General features: G+C 42.0%; 2 protein-coding genes across 3 annotated transcripts; both read right to left on the bottom strand.

The window, feature by feature from the left end:
• Positions 1-651: 651 nt before the first annotated feature.
• LOC116317194 (CDK5 and ABL1 enzyme substrate 2-like) lies at positions 652-11,756 on the bottom strand. The gene is made up of 9 exons (XM_031735886.2): positions 11,141-11,756; positions 10,316-10,408; positions 8,092-8,169; positions 7,840-7,939; positions 6,661-6,844; positions 6,467-6,564; positions 3,819-3,925; positions 3,484-3,688; positions 652-1,568 (listed from the first exon to the last, which is right to left on the bottom strand). The coding sequence occupies exons 1-9, from the start codon at positions 11,674-11,676 to the stop codon at positions 1,428-1,430; spliced, it is 1,542 nt and encodes a 513-aa protein (XP_031591746.1). The 5' UTR covers positions 11,677-11,756; the 3' UTR covers positions 652-1,427.
• Positions 11,757-16,119: 4,363 nt separating this feature from the next.
• xkr5l (XK related 5-like) lies at positions 16,120-23,212 on the bottom strand. Of its 2 annotated transcripts, XR_005609532.1 has the most exons (4): positions 22,657-23,212; positions 20,303-20,502; positions 18,980-20,034; positions 16,120-18,821 (listed from the first exon to the last, which is right to left on the bottom strand). XR_005609532.1 is itself a non-coding variant. In XM_031735849.2 (3 exons), the coding sequence occupies exons 1-3, from the start codon at positions 23,190-23,192 to the stop codon at positions 19,067-19,069; spliced, it is 1,704 nt and encodes a 567-aa protein (XP_031591709.1). In that variant the 5' UTR covers positions 23,193-23,212; the 3' UTR covers positions 16,120-19,066. The 2 variants fall into 2 exon arrangements, 1 of the variants encoding a protein (XP_031591709.1); XM_031735849.2 differs by having other exon boundaries at positions 16,120-20,034.
• Between the last annotated feature and the right edge of the window lie 966 nt (positions 23,213-24,178).

Here is a 24,178-nt window from a genome sequence, read left to right as displayed (position 1 = left end):
AAAAAGAGGTTGGCAACCTCTGTTGTTCAACTTTTGGAGAGAGGTTCGGCGCGCTACACCCTCAACATCAGGGCCACCACTTTCAACTGCAGGTCACCTTGTCTAAAGCAGCAAGTCTCTAAATTTAGACTCGCTCGAGGTTTGCAAATAATTCCTGTCTCACTGGTAAACACACAGACTGATTGCAACATGTTGGCAGAGTCATTTTGCACCAGTGAGTGGAACAGGACACGCAACTACATCACATCCTTTAACTCTACGCGATCCTGGCTGGACTCTGAATAAAAATAGTTCATGTGAATTTTTGTGTAGATCCAACAGATGGCATCAGATTTGTGATTTTTGCCAATTTAATCACAGTTAATTCCCACATTATCACAAACTGATTGCATGTAACTGACATCATTCATTTGCTAACAGACTGCTTGCAACTCAAAGTTTCTTTGAAGATGGAAACTGAGTGGCTGCAAGCCTGAAAAATGTCTTTGACGCAACGTTCTCAAGGTCATTTTACATAGTTTGTTCCAACCCTTTTTCCATAGTGTGACTGCACCATAAAAGAAAAAGTAAGAATTCCTGAGAATTAAAAGATAACTAACCAGTGCATTTTACAAAACATATCCCTGGGTAATGACACGAAACAAAAACAACAAGAGGAAAAAAAATGTTTACTATAAATAAGAAACTTCCATCATCCTGTTTCTCTGCATGTGACACCACAGCACAGTGGAAATACTGGATACAAGCACGACCAACACCAAAGTCAGAACACAGAGCTGCCACAGGAGTCTGATGTTTTCTTACTATTCACGGTAAATACGAGAGTTTGACTGGATAATTGTGAGACATACAGTACAAATATCGAATGGACGTAAACAAATTAAAGGCCACTTCCCCCCGAAAAGATGTTTCCCACTTACGATCTACAGTGTCATGTTTCAGGCTCATTGATAAAAATGCTTCAGCGTCACAGTGGGTTTACAAGGCATTTACAAAAGAAAAGAAAAAAGAAATCAGCAGTATGTCTTTTACAATAAATACTATACAGGCTGTATAGTAACAAAGGTGCACATGAGGAGTTTTTTTCTTGTTTACAAACACACACACACACACACACATTACAGCGTACCTTTAAATTGACGTTAAAACAGGGTGGCATCCTAAAAACCCACGAGAAACCAAAATAAAAGCACCATTAATGTGCTCAGCGAACATCTCTAACATAGAGCTCATGACTGGATCAACATGAGAACGTCACACCTACAAAAAGACATTCAGGGAGAGAAACGCATGCCATCAAGTCTGAGTGTAACCTAGTTAATGTACAGTGACAATAAATAGTACCACAAGTATTTATTTCAAACACTACAGCTTATAAACTGGTCGACACGCCGCACGTGTGCACGTCCTACTCCGCCACGTCCGGTCTAACCTTGCTGTACCAGCCTTCGGTAGTGCGGCATGACCTTGCTCTCGGGGAGGTATAGTCCCATCTCCAAGGCAACCAGTACCGGGAACTCCAGAGGAATCAGCTCGCGTCTGTTTATGCGGAAACGCTCCTCCAGCTTCTGCTCGTCCACGGAGAGAAAAAACAGAGGAAGAAACAGGTGGTGATGATGATTTGTCCTGTTGCTTTTTCCATGCCAACAGTTGACTTAACCTCCTAGGACCTCCTAGGACCTGACGTCCACATATGTGGACATCACATTTTGGGTTGTCTAGACCAAAATACTACATTTTGCTCTACAAGGGCCTGATATCCACTTACGAGGACATTATACCTCCACTGTTCTATTGAAATTTTAAACAAATATCCTGGATGTGGATCTCATTTTTCTCAGGAACAAAAATTAGGTAAAAAAAAAAAAAAAAAAAAAAAAAAAAAAAAAAAATCTGGTAATTCTTTGTTTTTACATTCATCAGGTGCCAATCAGCCCAAATATAAAAGAGAAATTAAAAATGCATGCCATGGAAGAATTCGGGTCTTGGGAGGTTAAATGATCTGTGATATCTTTTTCTTTCTTTTTTTTTTTTTTTTTGTTATTAAATAGACTTGCACCATGAAGCAGGACTCCATATTATTAAGCTAACTTCAGGTTCAACCCTGAGTTTTCTTTAGTGTTATGAAGGTGGTTCATTGTCATGGTAACTTATGCTGCAGACCTAACCTGATCCGGAGCATATTTTGTTCAACATAAGAGCTCAGCATGTAAGAAACCACCAATTACTGACCAATCAGATCTCTAACAAACAGTTTGTGGACCTCAGTGCACAGCTTTAGATCTCTTTCTGTTGAGCATCAATCAAAAAACAGATTTATTCCTCACTTTTCCTCCTGTTGGATGCATATTTTATAAGCATCGACACAGTGATGCGTTCCTAAAACAGTGCAACTAAAACAGTTTCAGCACTGTTCTCTCAGATCAAATAGAAAGACAGGATTCAAACTAGCCTCCTTGAAAAATTCAAATAAAAGGTCAGTAAGTGCAAGATTTAGTTGCCCTATTTCATAGTATCGAGGTTCACAGAAAGATAAAAGTGTTTTAAAATGACCCTCTGCTAACAGGAAAAATGAGACTGTTTTTTTAGACCCTCCTATGTTTGAACTGAGGTCTGATCTTCCATGAAAGGTGACACCATTTTCCAAAGAACTTTTTGGTTGGTAGGCGTAGATTTTGTACGTACTGATCTTGGGAATAACAGTAAGACATGAGCCAAACATGTAACACTGAGAACTGGGTTAAACCTAAAGTTATTTCAACAATTCTGCCTCCACAGTCGAGACTTAGTTTGCCGACTTTACACCGAATAAGGTTTTAAAATGTGTTTTTTTTTTTTTTTGAGAGCAGTGCACGTTTCTTCATTTTTTTTAGTTTAATGGCACTACATGCCTGTTATTACACCAAACCAGTGAAAAAGTTCTTGGGTCAAGCTGACTGGACCTGCAGGCCCGTTCACCACCTGTGAAGTAAATGTGGTGAACTGAACCTTCACTAATAATTAGTTTCTTCTTACAGTTAAAAATGACAATAAAAGTCATTACACTGATGTTTTCAGCTGCTCCTATCCACAGGCTAGCTTACATTAATAAAAAGTTAAACTGAAAGCTGCCAGTATGCAGACCACGATTATTACAGTTGACTTAAAACTCGCTATTATAAAACATTTTAGTTAGCTCAAATAAAAATTAAGAGTTTAGAAAAACTAACTGAAAGAAAATCTACACGTTTTAGTCTTTTTTGAGACTGCAGATGTTCTGCAGAGCTGAGTTTATATAATTGTAAAAAACTGTTCTGTTTCTCCCAACTGTTGCCCCTGAAGAATACACTGCATTATATTACTGTGGGTCAGTTAAAGTCTGGTTTTAGCATTAAACTGCACACTAGTCCATCAGTTACTGCTCTCGTATGAGTGCGAAGAGAAAGGTAGGTAGTTACATTTAAACACATCCTGTTTTGTTTTCTGAGTGGAAACTTTACTCACATCAATCAGCTGTTTAACTTCTGGCTTTCTCAGATCGCTGCTGATCTTTGCAGCCAGCAGCACGCACGCCGCCGCCACCAGCTTCCTGTTCTGCTTGTTGAGGCGTCCCTGCAGCACCAGCTTCTCAAAGTAAACAAAAGCCATCGCTATGGTCACCGGCTGGAGGCCGCACTCCTCGCTCACGGCCCTCATCTCTCTCTTCAGGCTAGAGGAGGTGAGAAGTCACAGTGACTAATCAGTATTGTGTGTACACGCTGAACCAGATTACAGACCGAGGCCGAATCTTTAAAAGGCTCAAACTCTGAAAATCAGAGAGGAATGTGAGAAATCTGCACCTTCTTATCTTGCTCAGTGTCAGTTTAATGTGCGGAAACTTCTCCTTGAAAGTCTCATTCATGTCCTTCTTCAGGTCAGATGGTTTCACGTATTCAATGATCGTCGTCTGCAGAGATGGAAAAACAAAACCGCCATGTCAATACGGAACTGCTGGGAATCACAGCCGCAGTAAAGCGTTTCAGCTTTGCTCGTGTCGATAAGGACTGCTTCACCAGCACACTCATGCTGGAGGTCAGAGACGAGTGACGCAGTCAGCTGAGGAACAATAAAATCATGTGGACTGGAGATAAAGGGTTTATTTACTCTTCAACATGACTGCAGAACTGCTTTACAACAATTTACAAGGCAAATGAAACTGGCCTGTCCTGATTTCTGAAACAAAGGAGGACAGACGGGGTGAGACAAAGAACCAGGGAAACTCTGTCATAGAGAACACATTTAGAAAAGCACACACCCGCTGTAGAAGACATGGTTACTGTAAGCCTGAGGACACATAACAGAGCAGAGAGTGAGAGGACGTGAGCTTTTCCATCACAGTCATCTACACTTTGAGCTTCTGTAAGACTCAACAAGCTCATTTTAAGACTATCAAAGAAGCCCTGTTGTGCTTTTTTTGACTGTCTGTCATACATTTACCGTCATATTAAACTTCCAGCAGCCAAGCTACTTTAGAGACTACAATGAAAGGATGGGGTTTATTTATGACCTGTGTGTGTTTATCATCATGCCTCCAGTCACATGAAAAAAAAAAGCTTTCACATGAATCTGTGCAGTCCTGTCAGTATAACATCTGCCCTTATATATAAAATTAAATGTGGGTCATTCAATTAAAAAAACAGAATAAAATGAAAATCAGCTGATTCCCTCTGTGTCGGTATAATTAGACAAAATTACAACATGATTGGTTTTTTTCTGCTTTGAAATTTTTCGTGTAGATATCTACTGTACTTATGAAGTCATGGGGCTCAAATATACTTTAAAAAAAAGGTAAATAAAAAAAAATGCCAAATCTCAACATTCTGTGTCTAATCTGAGGGTCTGTAATACTGTAACTATATTATGAAGGTAGAGTTTTGCATGCTTTCATTGAATACATTAACTCTATTAAAACATCAGAGGTTTTTTTCCCAGACATGACTTTTTTTTTTTTTTTTTTTTTTTTAAATATGTAACATCGTGTAAAATCACAGCCCACAGCGTCATGGACAAAAAGAGAGGAACAGCCGTGCCTTGAATCATTTCTCATTGTATATATTTTTCATTACTTTCCAGCAAAGATTAATAACAAATTCAACAACTGAGCCCCACCTGGATCCAAGTTTATTTATGTAGCTATTTGCAGAAGTCATCTCTTGTTAGAAACTAACATGTGGGTTAGCTTCTATAGCTAGCAGCATGTACAGTGTTTGTTCTGGGTGTGGCGGTGCTGAATGAAACTGCACAAAAACATATTGAGCAGCTTCCTGCAAACACAATCCACTGCTGCAATAATCCCATTTCAAGTTTGTGGGTGTGAAACGACTTGTGGCAGCCTGGAATCTGATACAAAAACACGAGGGAAAATATTTTGGATTTTTTTATATCCTCTGATGCTTTTTTAAGTAAGAAATGCTTTTGGAGGCTTCTGCAGACATCTGGGAGTTTTGGATTAAGTCATAAAAACAAACGCGCACACAAACATTTACTTTTCTGTGTTGTCATTCTGTGTTTGCTCCACCGTTACTTTCCCTGTCTCCAGTCTTTTGTATTGCATTTGTGGAAAACAATACAGATACAGAGTTAAACATTTAACAGCCTCAGCTCCAGTCAGCATTTGCTCTCGTTTGTAACTGCTATGAGGTAATCAACTGAACATCTTTAGATTTTGGACCTTTTAGTTTCTGTCACAAGCTGCAGATGATTTAATTGAACAAGGCGGCATATGCTCAAAAGGTTTTTTATATGATGTCAAAGGGAGAGAATATCTCTAGTTTGCTCATCTCAGGCACCTGCTCAGGCTGTGAGCACAGAAGCCACACCAAGGCCATTTTATCCATCTTGGAACTCCTCTGGGAACTTACTTTTAAGCATTATCTAAACTTCCTATAATTTCAGTGGGGATAGGGACATAAAAAATGCAATTATAACTATCACAGGTCTAAGCTGATTAAAAAAAGAAACACTTAAAAAGTTTTTATAAGCGTTTCTTTCCTCCTGGGACTCCTACAGCCAAGTTTGGAGAGAATTCTCCATAGATTTCCAATATTAACACCTCTGGCCCACCCATCAGAGGAAGGACAGCCAATGAGAATGAAGATGGCTTAAAGGGAAGCAGGAGGGGTGGTAAATGCCTTATTTCAGAGTGGATGAACTGGTGGGTTGCACTGAGGTCTGGTATAAAACAGAAAATGTGAATGAAACATGGATGCCATTTCCTCAGTTAAAATTGGTCGAGTTTTGATGGCAAAAACAACACCGCAGACGAACTGATGATGAACGAACACCACCTCTATTATAAACCTGTGTTTCAGTGTTTATAAGTTAGCTGGTAAGATGAGAAAAAAAACCCCAGAGTTTCTTTTTGTTTTGCTTGGTTTCCTCTGCTGTAATCTGATAAATAACTCCCTGACTAGCTGATAATGAAAGTAAGAGCTGCAGCCCCGCTCACCACGTATGATGCAAATATGAGAACACGCTTGTGTCTCCCGCAGGGCCACTGAGGGTCACTGAGCAGGTTGGGGTCATATTCCGCCACCTCCTCCACATCTGAAATCAAACACACACACACACACAAACGAGTGAATAATTACGGCTCCGGTCAGTTAGGATCAAGATGCAGGCACACATCTGTAAGCTTCATACATGGGTCCTGTGCCACGCTGTTGTTCAGACGAGCAGGGGTGACGCCCTTCTGCCCGTTGCCTCGGAAACGTGACTGAGGGGTCTGGGCTGTGCAGTTATCTGGTGGACCACCGCTGCTGCCGCCAGCGCTCTTTTGTCTCACCAAGGCATTGGTCGGATAAAGAAACTGAGCATAGGACACCGTCTGAGGAATAATGAGACAGTCAGTCAAGTATTTACCTTTTCATCAGTATATTTAGTTACAATAAAAACAAACACAAAGAAACCAAACAACAATCTGCTCGTCCAATTCCCCCCCAAAAAGTGCGATCCAGTTTTTTACAAACTCTGAATATACTGCACAGATGAACAAAATACAGCTTGAAGGACAGAAGCTGCCTGCAAATCATCACAGTTTGGTCCCCGACGTCCACCCCAGTCCCAAAAATACATAAATAAATTAAAAATCAATAAAAGGCAGCACTATGTTCATGAATCTCGAGGCAACTGACTGTAATGACTCTGACCTGCTATTTATTCAGGTTTAACAAGCTAGAGCGCTCATTTACTCGAGCATAAAACAGATTTTATGTTTATCAAATATCCAAAAATAGCAATAAACATGCACTGTGCATATAAGCACAGTGCATGTTTATTGCTATCCACTATAAGCTCATTTTGAGTCAGGTAAAATCTACAGATTAAAACACAAAGTTGCAGCCCTTTTTTCCATATGGAGGCAAAAAATGCTGTTTATTTAACAGAAATCTATCAAACAGAGAACAAAAGTGAGTAAATGGTTGAGTAAATTATACTAAAGCATGAAAGCAATGGTAAAAATATTTTTATCACAGCCTTAGTTACTGTCCTTTGGGAGAAGTCCAAAATTCTTTATGTGCAGGAAACACTTTGACCCAGAAAAAATAACCTGATATGTCTACCAGTTTTAATGGAGTTTAACATAATTTAGTTGTTATCTTAATGACTTCATCGTAGTTAATAAAGTGTTTTGGAAAATAAAAATGTGTCCACCTCTGATCTAGTGATCTACTGAATGTCTGGAATGTTTTTAATATAGTGCTCAAGTCTTCAGTGGCAAGTTACAGTGTGCTAGTCTCAGATGAGTATGAGTCACAGCACAAGCAGAGCTTCAATCGTGTGTATACTGTAGGTATTGCAGTACATCAGGCTGGCACTCACCTTTCCACAGGCACCCATCTCCACACCTTCCAGAGAAGGAAGCAGATCAGCAGCCACCACCGAGGAGAGTCTTTGCCTCTGAGCCTCCAGCTTAGGGTCACTGTTCACGAAAAGACACATTTATGTGACAGTTCCACCCACTCCTGCACACTCGCTGCCCTTTTGAGAATGATATGGATCAAACAGGAGGAGGATGGAAACATAAAAGTGAAGGGTGGGTGCTCTCTGCTTGGGATGGTGCTTTCTTTGTACCTGATATTTGAACTCTCTCCATAGGGCAGCACTGAGAAAGCAGCGTATAGCGACCGCTTGGCACAAATCAGCATGATCCTGCAGGACACAGCAAGTACAGGCAGACAAAACAGATGGTGTGTCAGTCTACAAGCAACAGCTACAGTCACCACTACTCTGCAGCTACACGAACACTCATCAGCTGCAGCGACGGCGAAATCAGTCACACAGCCGCTTCTGTGCTTATCAGTACTAAAGCTACACAGCTCTCAACAACAACCTAAAGCAGGAGGAGGGAACCATTACATTCAAGTCACAGAGGTATTCATAAAATCTGGATCACAGACCGTTTTTTCAGGGCATATAAACCACAAATATGCCAATACTGTGAGCGTTTTCTTTGCTTTAATAACATCAACTCTGCAAATATTCAATTAATATTTTAAAGAGGACGTGTTCTGCTCATTTCTAGTTCCATATTTTTTTCTTGGGCCCTACTAGAGCGCTTTGTGTGATTCACAGTTCAAAATAATCCTTATTTATCTTACTGAAACAAGCTGATTTAGCTCCCTGTGAGACAGCATTCTTCTGAATGGTTGCCCCTTGTAAATGAGAGTGTTTGAAAGGCCAGATCCATGTGAGTAGAGAGATATCTGCTCTCAGTGACATCACATAGAACCAGCATTGGGGAAAAAAATGACTGAAATATGTATTAGTAGTCTGAAGCCTAAGCTTTTGGCTAATAGACCCACACTTATATACTTTGCGAGTCCATAACTCTGAATATTTTCAAAGTATGAAGGTGATTTTTTTTCTATTTTACAGCTGGTTATGAGGGAGTCAGGTGGGAGCCACTGATTGATTTTCAGTGGAATGATTTTCAGCTGCCACCTTTCCCGCATGATGATTTGACCTTTGATAGTTCACCCTAAAAACAGTTTCTAAAGTTTTCTCCAGTGAAATATGAGAAAACAGATAAAACATCCAACACACTGCTTGTTTTTGTTATTCTACTTTACACAAATCTTTATATTTATACATATAACTAGTGCAGTTCTGCTCTTGACATTATAATATCCCAAGATATCGACGCTCAAACTTTAACAGACCTTAAATGTGTTTTTCAACCATCTCTGGTACAATATGAGAGTTGCAGAAAAATGAAGGCGACCTAAAAAGTGCCATTTTGACCAACTTCTATGTATTTTGGGGCTTGTAGCTCGGATTAGCTGATTCTGTGTTTCTTCTTATATATAGTGCATAAACCTCTGTGCAACTCGAATGTATTGGTAATACACAAGAGGCTGAAACTAGAGCGAGATTCATTCAAACCAGGAACAGGCAACCAGCAAACACAGTAAACACTCACAAGGACTCCTGTGTGCTGACAGAAATGCGGACAAACAGACTGATCTACTCAGCAGCACCACAACCAGTACGTACTAAAAACAGCTCTCCACAAAAAAAGACATCAATAACATACAGTCAGCAGCCACTGCCAACACTCAGCTGTAAACACGCAGCCCGGCTGACCCTCGGAGAGATACCAAATCTCTTGTGGGGGGACAGTATTACAACACTGACTTCTATTAGTGCTAATTACCTTATGGTATAAACTCTAAATGAGAGCTTCCCTTCAGCTCAGGAAGTAACACGCAATGTGTGGCTGCCTCAAACAGAAACAGAAAGCCAAACCTGTGGGACAGTTTGGGATTGTCATTGGTTTGCACGCACCAGCAGAAAACACTGAACACACATATATATGCATGTGGGGATGGATATGAAGTAGACAGTGGATGTTGGATGGCAAATGGGGAGTAAGATAATCGATTAAAAAAATTATTATTTGACATGTTTGTGCCAAAGTTTACAGATAGAATATTTCTTTTGCTGTTGTGGTCAACCAGCTGCCAGCAGTGTGGCATTTCAGCCCTGGCCCCCTCTGGGTTACCTTACTGTTGGTGCAATGGGGTGTTAAATTTCCACACTGCGCCTCTTTTGGCTTTTGCTAAGCTTCCAGGGGTGATTAAATTCACTGTAGCAATCGCAACTCTGCAGCTGTATCCCTGTTATTCCTCTGCAGCCTGTGCACCAGATAAGCAGCTTATTACAGAGGAGTACAACACTGCTATATTTAAGGCCTATTTAAAAATTCAACAGCCAGATTTTTCTGTATTTTTTTTTTTACATTCCTCTGCTAAAATCTGGGTGGAAATGTGTGTACAAACACTGCTCGGAGACTCACCTGGATCCTCGTGTATCGTACTGCCTCATACTCTTGATGAAGTGGACTTTCTTTGGCACTTTGGGTCCCGGAGAGCCAGAGACATTCCTCAGCCTGATTAAAACACCACTTTAATTAATAATGCTTTCACAACATTACCCAAACAAAGACCGTGCACGTGTTAGGACTTTCACTGTAATCACAAATCTCTTTGCCTTACAGGTTTGGAGGTAAAGCCGAATTATTTGGAGTATTTTCACCAGAGAGTGATAACAAATGTGCTTTATTTCATGTACTGAGCTATTTCACGTTATTTGTTTAATTGAAATTATTAAAAAATTACTTTTAGACTTTTACTTATTCTGTTCCTCTTTGTATTACATATAGCTTCTAATGCAGACTTCTGTTGCGATTATGATTATATTATATTCACACTTCTATTATTATATTTTATATACATATACATTTAAAAAATAATGGGCTCCTTTATTTTACTTTCAGCTTCTGTTTTGTCATGTCATATGTTGTGTTGATTGTTTTTGTCTGGCGTAACAAAGGAATTCCCCAACTTCTGACATAAATACAGAACATGTTACATTATCGTTTTAATTCAGGACACAAATGAGCAGTTTTGACCAGATTACAGGGACATAACCCTGATTTAAGAGCTCGTGTTTAACATTTAGACCTACTGATAGCTAATACTACCGAAAATGCTGGAACCCATTAAAATCAAAGTGACTTCCCCTGAAGATACCTGCTGGTGCAGTCTCTTACGGAAGTCAGTAGCCCCGTTAAAAGGCCCAAAGTACCGTTTTTTGACACATAAATCACTAATGTGCTCACCTCTGCCGTGAATCCAGAGAATTACCGGGACCGACGGGGCTGAGCGCGGCGGGCGTTGACTTGACACGGGAGCAGTGCGGGTGTCCGGTCGGGACGGGAGAAAGAGGAGTGTCTGGGGTTAGCGTCTCGGCCGCACTGGCACTATCCAAAAATACCTCGTTGGCTCCAACAGCACCTGGCCCGGACATTACCAAAGAAGGTCCACCCGGACCGACCACCCCTGGGAAACTGGAGGATGAGCCACTACCGCTTGCGGCGAGGTCTGTCACCTGGGCGACCGGTCCTTGACTATCCGAAGGCTGGGGCACAACAGCGGCACCGCAGTCTCTGTCCCTGGGTCGGGGCTCCTCAGCGGCTTTCTGGTCGGCATTTTCATCGCTAGGTTGACACTGGGGTCGTCCGTCGAGTGAGATATTACTGAGAAACAGAAGAGCAGCCTGTCTTCGCCGGGAGTCCTTCGCTTTCCTGCGCTGGTCTTGGTGAGTCTTTGCTGATTTACTGCCGGTGGACTGTAGACCGCAGAGAGCGGTCGCCATTCTAGTTTGAAATGTGGCAGTTGGACGAAAAGGCAAAGCGAAACCGGTAAGGACATATTTGCCCCACCTCCCTGTTTGCTGATTGGCTTTGAGGGTGATTATGCAAATTAAATCGTGTAAATACTGGTAGGGGATTGGATATAATCACCAAAATATTCTAGTTTCTTGTACATGATTGGCTGTAATGTTATAGTGGGAAAGGCGCTAGTAACAAAGGAAATATTCAATGGCTTTTATATTTGACAACTAATCAGTCATATATGATTAAAGTTCTTCCAGTTTTCTTAGCAAATCAGAAAATGCATAAATATTTTTTTTAGTCCAAGGGCATCAAGGTCTAAAAACTAATGAATTGATCTAACAATCCTCTTTTTTTTTCTTTCTTTTTTTTTCTTCTTTTTTACCTTATTTACCCGTGTTTATGATTTCTTTCTTGAAAAAAAATATGCAGTTTTAATTTTTATCTATTCATGAATGCTCAAGGGTTAAATGTGTTCAATGTAATCAAAGGTGGGTGAGTGTTTTTTTTTCAATCAAAACATGGTAACAAATGTCATTAATAATATTACCGGCAAAAAAGAAGGGCCTGATTAGAATCCCCAAATCCACCTAAAGGCTCAAGTTGCATTTAAATTAATTTAAATTTGTCTAGTTGTCGGATATGCAGCACTGCATAGGTCTCTGATGAAATGCACTGCAGTTTAAATGAGTTAAAGAACTTTGCAGTCAATTACTTCTGTGTGTTTGGCATAGCGCTGCATCTTACTGATTTGGGAGTTTTATTTATTTTTTACTATGTTGTTGTCTAGTTTGAGAGTCCATAGGCCATTTATGGCCTTTAGGCTGTACTTTGGACATGCGATTCCTTAAAACATTCAGTCAAGTTGATGTAATCTACAAATGTTGATAATATACTTATTGACATTTATTTAGCAATTTTCCACTCTTATTGAGCATTCAATCTCTATGAATGTTTTGGTGTTTTATCATAAAAGAAAGTCTGAAAATCAACAAGCAAACAAACATTTTTTCTAGACATGTTATGTTCAAGCAGCAGTCTCTGGAGCTGAAAGAAGCCAATGCAACAGTGCCAAAAAACTGCACTTCCTCTAGGGTTCAACTTGAGGCTGACTCCAAAAGTGAATCAGTCTCCAAAGACTGCCATCTTAAAATGTCCAACTTTATAGCATTAAAAAGCACGTTGACAGCCTTGCACAAAACACTTTTGTTCTCTTTGGATAATTTTCCTATTGATAACAACCACACAGTTATTTATAACTCATCCACTTGAATGCTAGTAAGCCCTAAAGTCCTGCTTTGATTGGTAGGTAAACGAATGCCTCCCTTTGGGGTTTTTTCCAGGCACACCCAACTGGAAGGGATCCCAGGGTAAAGCCAGAACTCACTGGAGACATTACATATCTCATCTGGCCTGGGAATGACTCAAGATGTGTGGGTGAATGAATGATGACCCAGGTAACTGTAGCTGGGAGCTGTCTGCTAGGACTCACTTTTTAACTGGATCTCTCCTTTGTGTTTGAATTATTTAACAAACATTATGATTTCCTGTGTGGGGCGGACCATCTAAGAAGTTTGTGTTTCACTCTTGGTGAATAAAATTCAAGTATTTCATTATTCTTTTACTTAATTATTTTGTCTGCATTAGAGCGTGACCCAATACAGGATTTTTGAAGACTGATACTGATACCAGTGCCGATATTTTCTGATTTAACATATGATATATTTGTCAATATTTTTCCATCCAGATTCACAAAAATAAACAGATTTTCCTAACACATGTTACGTGTAATTATTTATGAGTCCTTACTAAGATAATATGACCACTCATCCATCCATTTTTTCATGCTTATCTAATTCAGAGTTCCAGGGGTGCCTATCCCAGCTGTCAAAGGATGACCCCTGGACAGGTTGACTGTCTGTTGCAGAGTTAATACAGAAAGACAATTAACCTAACCCTACTAACTGCAAGTTTTTCTGGAGAAGGCTGGAGTACCCAGAGACAATAAGTGACATGGGGAAAACGTGCAAAAGTCACAAAGAAAAGCCCCAGCCCGATAAGCCCCTTTTCCATTAGTACCTACTTGGATCGACTCACCACAGATCAGCCATGTATCGCCACAGATCGCCACGACTCAACTCAGATCGACTGGTTTTTCATTACAATCCAGTACCACCTAGTGTGTGTGGTTGTCGTCATAGTAATGCTGCAGAGGATCCTGTGCCATAATTAGTATGCTGATGACCCTGATGAAGGCCACAAGCCGAAACGCGTTGGTCAATTATTAAAGCTGTTCTTTGTTTCTCAAGTGTTGCTGGAGTTCCTGCTTTTTTAATTCTTTCATCTTCTCCATGCACCTTGGAAGCAGGTGAAGTTGTGCCAGGATTTTTTGCTGTGATTTACCATAATTAGTATGCGACATGAACGCTACAACAAAGGACGTTGATGCAAGAATATGCCTGCTGCTCGATCTGTGGTTTTTGTTAGACTCGGCGGACCATGGCTTTGTTTTTTGTAGCCATTTCCCTTGTTCCCTCAAAAATGATGGTTTTGATTTTCATGAACGAGATCCTCTCAAGACTCATCGCTACTGACCAGCAAATCGGTGGCATGGAGTCTGACGATGTCACATTTTAGTACCTGCTCAGTATGCTTGGAACCCCAGCCAAGCAGGTACTAAAAAGGCACCTGGTACCAGGTACTATGACTTAATGGAAAACCCTGAAAACTGTGGTGAACTGTGTCGAGTTGATGCGAGTAGGTACTAATGGAAAAGGGGCTATAGTGGAGTCAAACCCCGTTGCTGTGGGAAAATTGTTCATTTTAACACTTCATTTAAAACTGGTAACCATGTAATAATTTGCTTTATTGTCACGAGGCGTGGATTACTCATTTATGCTCTGCTCAGATCAGCTGTTTCTTGTGTTTGTCGTTCTAAACATATGGCGCCAAGTTGCACAGTGCCCTCTGGTGGACAAACTATTGAACATTAACGCTTGTAACATGGTTGGAGGGTGTTTCTGCCGTCTCTTCTTTACTTTTTAAATTTTAATTTATGATAGATCAGATATCAGTTGATATATCAGCTCTCGTCATCACTTTAGAACTCCACCTTCTCATCCAAATATGGTAACTTCTGACTCAAAAAACCAAACCCAGCAGTAGCCAAGACTTCAAAATGGGAGTAGAGAAACCAGTGGGCTATGTCTATCTTTTATATACAGTCTGTGGTAATGTTTCCATTATTTTGTTCACACCCCAGATAGCTTTCCTCAGGATGTCGTTGACAGCTGTGAAAAAAATTCCTCGTCTTCGTATGGTTGCTTGTGATTTTACAGTTGTGACTCATTAGAAGAAATAAATCTTGAAGTGATATTTTCACACCATTGTTTTGCTTTTGAGAAAATTACAGCAGCACCTATTTAGCATTTGTGAACAAGTCAGTGGGAGCGTGAGACTGTAATTGTGAGATCAAAGACAGCTCGGCTGCTTGTTATCTCATTGTACTGCAGCAATCACAGTTAATGGGACGGTTAGCACAATATTTGCATTTTGGTTCCACACTTATAGTCTCGTAGTGAGTGTTTCTCCGAGACAGAAACTGAAGTGTGAAAGCTTTTCCATCTCCTGAGTGGGAGCAATCAATAGGTCCTTTCCTTCCTTCACCATTTAAGGGAATTACACTGCGAGCAGCGTGCCAAAGAGGGGGCAGATTGTGTTGTGCTGATGTTTGGAGATGTGGGTAGTACTGACAAGTTCAGAACTGATAATCCACTGATCCCCTGCAGAGATGGGATTAAGACTCAATTTAATCAGAACAATCTGTCGATCTGCCTCTGAAGTATCTATCTACAGCTGTGGTCAGAAGTTTGCATACACTCATCATGGGCATGAATTTTGTGGTAATTTGGGGCTTTTGCTGATTTCTTTAAAGTGTTTTTTTTTTTAATCTATAATGACTTAAAAAAACAAGAATTGGGTGTTCTCTAGAACAGGTTTTCTCGAATCCAAACAGGCTTAAAAGTAAACATACAGGTTCAATTTATGCACTCACCTCCACTAACATTTGATCAAATATCTCTTAGGAAGTTGCAAATCGAACAAAACTTTTTGTAACCTGCTTCTGCCATAATTCTGGCTGGATGATTGACCTTTTTTCTTAGTAGAATTCATTCAAAGACTGAAGTATAAAAATCAATGTAAAAGAAAAAAAATCTTGATAATATCAACCTCTATCGACATGCTGCAGGTTTAAACATGCACGTGGATAGAATTTTATCTGTCATCATGATGTTTTAGTTGACTAAAATCAATGTTTGTTTCCCTACATCTAGCCTGTTGTTCCAACTCATTACAGTCATTCACCCTCTATCTATGCAAAAAGATAGTAACAGCAAAGGTCAGGTAAACACACTGCTCTTTATTTTAGCAACAACAACATCATGAAATCATCTCCACCTTCTTGTTCCATCTTTTTTTTTCTTGCTCTGAACAGCAACAGTCTGGCATGACCAGCTTAAGGCTTTTAGATTCTAGCTTTTGTGTTTGAGGTACAGCCCCACCCAACTCCTGCCACAAGAAACTCATTTTATGGTACATTGTGTGGTTGTTGTTGATGGATTGAGTTAGCACCATAATCAAAGCCTCTCTGGCTTTTTTTTCTTTGACTGCAGCAGGCGTGGTAAAGGTGCTCTGTGGGCTTTTTTTTCTCTTTTGTTTCTGCCATCTGGGAAAAACGAGCTTAAAGGACGGTGTTTACAACAAAACTGTCATAGACACAGCTTCAAATTAATTTAAATGCACACGGCAGGACTCTCCCACATACACCCATACACATGCTGGTATGTGAGCTCGTACACACACACAGATACACACACACGCTAGCACACACAAAAGTCAGAAAATCTCTCCTGTATGACTATTCTATAGAAAAACAACCCTGATAAAAGAAAGGAAGGTAAAACTTCATTTTATGAGTCCATTAATTTCTAATAATTTCCTCAAAAGATTCATGTAAAATGACTTTAATTCAGTGTAATTTGTCACTAATTATAGTTAAAAATGAACTGCGTCGAACTGATGAAACATGCAATTATTAAATTCGGGTGGTGCTACTTTCGGCTGCTCCCTTATTCACGGGGACATGACAGGAGGTAGCGCCGCATGTTTGATTTGGCAGATTCTATATGCTGGATGCCCTGCTTGTGGCATCCATAAGGGTCCAAACTGGAAAGCTTTAATTTGTTAGGTGAATTTGTAAACTGCTATTACACTGGCGTAAATTGTAATAAAAAAGGGATATCTGGGCCAAGAGTTTCAGTGACATGCACTGATCAATGTTTTACGCAGGTGACTTTAAAATAAAAGCTTCTAAAAAGCTAAATCCTCTTCAGGTGATAGTTGACTGCAAACCCAGTCCTTCTTTTGGTCTCCACATGGACTGTTTAAAAGAATGCATCCAAAACCTTCAGGAGGTCAACAAAACGTGTAAAACTGTTGGCAATGTGTCTACAAATACGAAAACACTGTTTACAATAATCAGCGTAGAATGAATGAATTATATATACTAAAAAAAACTGTAAAAAACTGTAACGGGTGGACTGGATAATAAAATAAAGAATAAAGTCACTTTTTCAAATATCTGCCCCTTACAGACAAAAGGAGAACGACTTCTTTCAAAGTAGAATCTGGATTTAAGTAACAAGTACAATATTTCCACAATTTACAAGAGTTGTGTGATTTTGCTTAGTTTTCTCCAAGCGCTCTCTTTCTTTCCTCTTTATATAAAAGTGAAGTTGAAGATTCTCAGCTGCCCACGAATGGCACCAAAAAGCTTTGTCATCACTTTCTGATTGTCGTCAGCAGAATTAATTCTTTGGGAGACTCTTGGCCAATAGGCTTTCACAATACAGCGCAAAAGGAGTTGGGGGGTAAATGTTTTCAACAGTCTGTTTGCCTCTGTTCACATCTCTGCTACTGTAGCAGTGATTTCCTCAAACCAGACTATGCACCATGCACCAAACATGGCCTTTCTCATTTTCAAGGAACACAATAAACAGCCCTAGGAGGAGCACCAGCATCCAAATTTTCCAGATCCTAATAGGATTGTGCTCTAGAGTGATGTGTCAACACACACCCAATTAACAGGGGGTATGTCACACCCCATAAGACCCAAAATATCTGTATATGTTGTTAATCTGCTTGTGCCAAACTACAAAATTAGTCCTAAAAAGCTTTTGAGGAAATTATTAGGAAATCACAGACTGGCAAAATAAAGGGCTACCAAAAGTACTACATGCCTGTACCATCAGTAATATCAAAGCTATTCTGTTAGGAGTCTGGAGTCTGCAGCTATTTTTTAAACACTGTTCAGACAACAAAATATGAATACAGTACAAATACAGACAGTGCTGTCCCTCTGCAACAACTTCTTCATTTTACAGTATTTTACATGTAAATTATCATCTGTCCTGTTTTGTTTTGGTTGTGGAAGATGGATGCAGTATGAAAATACAGCTGTTGAGTCCTGTAAAATGCAGTGTTCAGTACATACACATTCTGGAGGAAGGTGCGTCTTGTTATAATAGTGATGGCATGTCCCCAAAATAACAGATTGCTTGTAAACACGCACATAGCTTACCTTAAAAAAACAAACAAAAAAACCAAATATAGTATCACAGGAATGATGACAATCCCACTAACAGCATGAAAATGCTCAAAGCCTTGTCACAAATAATCACATTTTCAACTGTTTTTACATTCAACTCAAATGTTGCTTTTGATGTGCCCTTCGGATTAGAAACAGCATTTTCAGAGACTCCTTCAACATGAGTGAATAGCTATGGAAAAGTGTGATTCGGGAGACCACTACCTCTGCTGCGTGTACATAAGATGGTGTTTAAAACTGCAGTGCGAGTCTACCTACTCACTCGGTGATGTTTGAGTTTTAGCTGCCATAAATAATCATGCATGTTGAAGGCTTGTCTCTGTTGTCGACCACCTGGTGAGGATTTGCTGAAGCACCTTCGCCGAGGAGGACTTTCTGCCTCTGACTGATAACAGCTCCACTTCTCTCCCTGCCTGTGATCCCCTCTACCTTCCACATCTTTCTGTAACACATCCTGACCTGAGAAATGATACAGAAACCAAAATATGCACCGTCACCAGACAATATCGCAGAATCTTGCCCCATGTAGAAAGTAAACACACAACACTCCATCCCCTGCTGTGGCTGTTTGTGGCCAGAACAGAGAGCCATTAAGTAAGTGTGGAGCTAAAACTGACCACTCAGTGAGAGTCATCCTCCTGCCATTTTTATTTAAGGCAGGATGTCCACACAGGAACAGGCTGAGTCACAGCACCATCGGCGCATTACACGGTGGTTTCATACTCCATCACTTCTTTGGGAGTGCCCAGGCAGCGGTACTGAATCCTCGGTGGAACGGGGGCAGCACTCTCGAGCACCAGGATGGTTTTACGCAGCCGACGGTCAATGAAGTGAGCATCCCAGGCGGGGTACTTCTTCCTGGGCAGGTCTATCCGGATGACGGGCCCCTCTGTCCTGGGTGTGAGGTGAGGCACCGGGGTCTGAGCTCCCCGAGGTGGCCGCACCTTAAACACATCCCCATCTATCCCATGCCCCGGCTCTCTGTCTGACCCTTTAGTTCTCTGAAGGGTCCTGGGAGGGCTGCTTACCAGGTCAGGAGGGAGGCTGGAGGCTGGCGAGGCCAGAGCCTCCACGGGCACCTCCTTCTCCACTATGTAACCCCACCCTGAGACTGCACCGTCAGGGTGCAGCAGGCAGTAATACACAAACATGAAGAAGGTGCCCAGAGCGTAGCTGCTGGCCACCACGCACACCATGGCGACGGCGTAAAATTCTGAGGTACTCTGGCGCTCGCCAGTGCTGCGGTACAGGTACCAGAAGGTGGTGAGCGCCACATTCTCAACAAACACACTCACACTGTAGATGAGCATCCTGCAGCAGGTGCGCCCCTCTCTGACGCTGAACCAGCAGAAGATATAGACAATGCCCACCATCATGTTATAGATGATTTCCTCCCATTTGGACATGCAGAAGTCCGTTTCGCCTTGAATGATCCAAAACGTCATGATGCACCAGTGGGCCACGATGAAGATGCCAAAGTAAAGCTGGAACACGGAGGCAAAGAGGGCAAAGGCCAGCGTGCGAGCTCCGATGGTAAATAAGTGCCACAGAATCTGAACTATCACTGCATTGTAGGTCATGGGTAGCTTATCGTCTCGGGAGTCCCTCAGGACTTTCTGGTAGGAGGAGATCATCCAGGCGAGGGATATCAGTGAGGCAGAAGCTGAAAGCCCTGGGGAGAGAGCGGAGAAGAGGGAGGGAGAGAGACAGAGATTTGGCAAGAGGAGTAAGATGGGATGGAAATGGCTGTGAGTTAACTGTCTCACCATGTAGCACAGAAAGAAAATGCACTTCCCTCATCTCAGTGGGAGCCTGATTGAGGCGAGCTCAAGTGACTCATCGCTCACAGCGTGCGTACAGTGTGGGCTGCAGACTCATGACTGACTGATGTGATGATGTGCATGATGGCTGTGGTGATTGGTCGTTTTGGGGGCACTTACCCTGAAGGGGCAGCACCTGATTGGCCCGGATCATGATGGTGAGCTGCAGCACAAGCTGAGGGGCGCTCTTCAGGAAGGACTCCAGGAGACGAAGCATGCTGATATCAGCGCTCTCAAACATCATGCGCCAATAGTAGTGACGCTGCTCTGGGTCTCCGTGCCAGCGGCTCTGCACGCCCAAATACAAGGCGTGGACATACCTAAGTATCAGAGGCAGATATATTTCAGAAACTTTCAGCAGTGCATTAGTTTTTGTGAGATGGAAAATGGAGATTAGGCTTTAATACTGTGCTTCAAAAACTTTTGGACATCAAACACAGACTCTCACAAGTCATAACTCATTATTCCAAACTCTGGGAGCCGTCAGTACTTCTTGCCAGAAAGCTGGTTACTTGCCCCACTGGGATTTAGATTAAACTGAAACTGAACTAAGCAGCTCTGTGGTTATAATTTTAGTACAGACATCAGAGGGGGGTATGTGTGAAGCTTGTCTCCAGTCTCTCTTCAAATAAAATAAGTCCAAGGAGTTAAGAAAAAAGTAAAATACGAGGAGCTGCGGAGAGAAAAGAAATCCAAATAAATGCTCTCAATCCAACCTTCAAGGCTGAAGGTTAGAAGGGAGAAAAGAGCTCGCTGCAAATCCTTTGTTGAACTCTTGAGCTTTGCTGACATGTAGTTCCACCTCCATTCGTTCTGCAGTGACCTTGTATAGGTACCAAACAGGACGCTGGTGAAAAGCACACATATTTCTGCACAAATGTGTTTGCACTATGCAAATATACAGAGTGTAAACGATTATCGCTACAGAGCATCTACATGTTGGAAAAACACCGGTGGTTGTCACGGAGGACTGATGCTATAATCGCCTCAGTAATTGCCTCGGGGAGAAGGGTCAGAGAAGCCCTATGTCAACAAGCCCACTGAACCACAAGGGAGATTGTGTAACCCTTTTTTTTGTTCTGGTCCCTGCTACACAAAGCGTGCCTTGGGATGGAACAGACTGGGAAAATAGAGCATATGTGCAATAATGAGGGTCAAAGACTCAGCCACACAAGAGGACGCACACACACATACACAAACAGTGTCATCGCACGCCCTGTGTGTGACACGAGCCCATATCACATCTCAAGCGCACTGACATTCAATTCTGGTAGCCGGCCCAAATTGATCCCGGTTCACCTGACTAATTGTGTATCAGTGACGGCTCATTCCTGAGTTAACAGCTGAGGGTAAAACACACAGCGGTAATCCTCTTAATGTGCAGACACGCTGGTCTGAGAGCAGCAGCAGCAGAACGGCAATGAACGGGGCACGCACCACAGCTTTAATGGCATTACCGGTAATTCTGTGCCGCCACAATGTTTTAATGTGATCCAGGACACGCTCTCTCACACTAGTCTCCAGGAGGAAATAAGGAATCAATATATGTTATTACCCATAGGGCTGTCTAAAGAGGCAGGAAGAGCGAGAGCGAGAGAGGACAGAGATTATGCAGGCCTACGGATAAATCAAACAACTGATTTGCATCTTTCTTTCTACAACAGCCCGACATGTCTGCAAAACACAACTTGTTTTTGAATGTAATTTTGTCTAACCGTCCACCTACTACAGTTTAGATGAATGCCTCCTCCTGGCTGGCAGCAGTTCAAACCTGTCAAAGCCTATCAGGGCACTCCAAGCTTGAGCACCGACTCACCATCACTGCTTGAGTAGCTGACCTACAGACCTACTGCCATCCATTTGAGAGCAATGCCAGAGTGTACACTGGTTTGTTTTTAGCGCCCAGTAATTAAACATGTTTGGGTATGAACATGGCTCGAAGGAAAAAAACTGTTGGGAGGTTTGAGAATATGGATTTTGCAAACATAAGAGCCAGAGCCTCAAGGTAGGAACTAAAAATACACCAAACAGTGATAGAGAGGCAAGTATCACTGTAAATGTGAAGCAACTCTCCTGACATTTATGACTATTATCCTTCCTCTTGAGCAGTCAGGCTCCCTCCTCCTACTGAACAGACAAGAGGATTTTTCTTCCTTCTTGTTTCCCCCCATTTTTACTTCATTTGAAGGCGATTGGTGTGGATGAGTTGGTGATTTTCAGACAAATGATTGACCTAGAAGCCAGCCGGGGGCTTGGGGGAGTGGATGGGTGGAGTCTAATTCTGCCTTTCCATGCTCGTGAAAGACGTCAAACAATACAAAAAGATATTCTGGCATTTTGTGCTCAGTCCTCCCTGAATGATTAGGTTTCATAACTACAGGGAGTGATGCTGGGCTTTGAAAGACACACACACATACAGCCACAATGTGTAGTCCCCCCTCGGCTCAGATCACGCTTTGAGTATTCTGACTTACCTCCAGACCTGTGCCAGCTGAAAGATGTGAATGAGAGCTTGGAAGAGCCAGACGAAGACTCTGCAGCACCCCCGGGCTCCTCCCCCGTTGCCCGGCCCTGGCAGCACCCCGGCCGCGGCAGAGCGGCCAGCGCCCCGCTCGCCGCTGTCCTTGGTGCTGATGTCTTGCTCCGCAGCTCCTGACGCTGCCACCACGGCGGCCGCGGCCGTGCCGCTCTCCACGGTTTCCGAGAAATCGTAGGCGAACCATCGGAAGCTCAACACTTGCACAACCACGGACGGGACTATCACAAAGACCAGAGTCAGTACAAACTGCGGGTAGTACTTCCTTAGGTAGTAGTCCGCGGCCAGCCACAGGTCTGAGGCCCCGTCCGCGAAGAACACCAGAAGGGCGCACAGTGTCCAGCAGCAGTCCGAGAGGGTGTAGCGCTGCTCGGTAGGACGGCGCTGGAGAGGCCGTGGGTCCAACCTGGAGGGGCACTCGGGTGGGATTGCGTTTCGGAGAGAGACGGGTGCACCGTCAGATTTCGCGGCCATATTTGTTGTAGGGAAGCGAGTAAGGGATGGGAAAATGATGGAAGGGGGGGAGGGGGGTCGCCCAGCCTGTCGGTCTGTAGACTATGAATGCGTGTGGGAGAGAGGGAGGGGAAAGGAGGCAGGGAGGAGGGCCAGAGTAGGAGAGAGAGAGGGACAGAGGGGGGGGGGGAAGTTATTGCCGCTCCTCAATCATCGGAGATCATATAGGAAAATGAGATTTTAAGCGGTCTGAGCGGAGATTTCTCTCCATCCAAGGGAGCTGAGCTGCTCGGTTACAGCGGGTAGGCTACTTTGGGTTTGTCCGTCCACAAATCCAGGAATTTATTAAAAGACAGAAGTGGGAGAACTACTGAAACAGTTTACTCGACACAAAGTAAAAATAATAAAGCTGAAGAATAAATATTACAAATAGAAGTTTCACATTTTAAAAAACTGTAATCTGTAACATTATAAATTAGTAGCTGAATGATTCCTAATCAGGGTCCCCTAGAAGGTCAAATAGGTCTCATAGCATTCACAAAAAGAATACAGAGGTCTGCCTTAATTTTTTTAAACATTGCTTTTATGTGTGTGTAAAGTGCATTAACTGTATACAAATGATGGTCATATCCTGGGTCTAAGAAGGTAAGAGAGTGCAGAAGTGCCTTAACCTGCATTCCTTTAAATGGCCAGCAGGGGGCTTCTGCTTCCAAAAAAAAGTCCAGTTAAATAGAAGTCTGTGAGTTTTCTGTTGAGTTTATGTTCTCAATCGCTGCTTTCAAGTCATATTTAATGCAAAGTGAGGTTTATTTTGCAAATTATGGTTATTTTTAGAGTCAAAAAGGATGATAAAGCAGAGAAGCTGGCAGCGTATCTTGTGTGGTGTCCCTGGGGTTCTTAGATCCACTCTCAACATGTCTGCTTTAAAAACACCTAAATGGTGAGGACAAAAACACTTCACTCAAGGCTACATTCACCCTTTTATAAACAGTCTGAACTAAAAATAA

The sequence above is a fragment of the Oreochromis aureus genome, linkage group 20, assembly GCF_013358895.1.
Source record: "Oreochromis aureus strain Israel breed Guangdong linkage group 20, ZZ_aureus, whole genome shotgun sequence".
Taxonomy (NCBI): Eukaryota; Metazoa; Chordata; class Actinopteri; order Cichliformes; family Cichlidae; genus Oreochromis; species Oreochromis aureus.
Note: the sequence above shows the minus strand (reverse complement) of the source record. Positions and strands in the feature narration are given on the sequence as shown.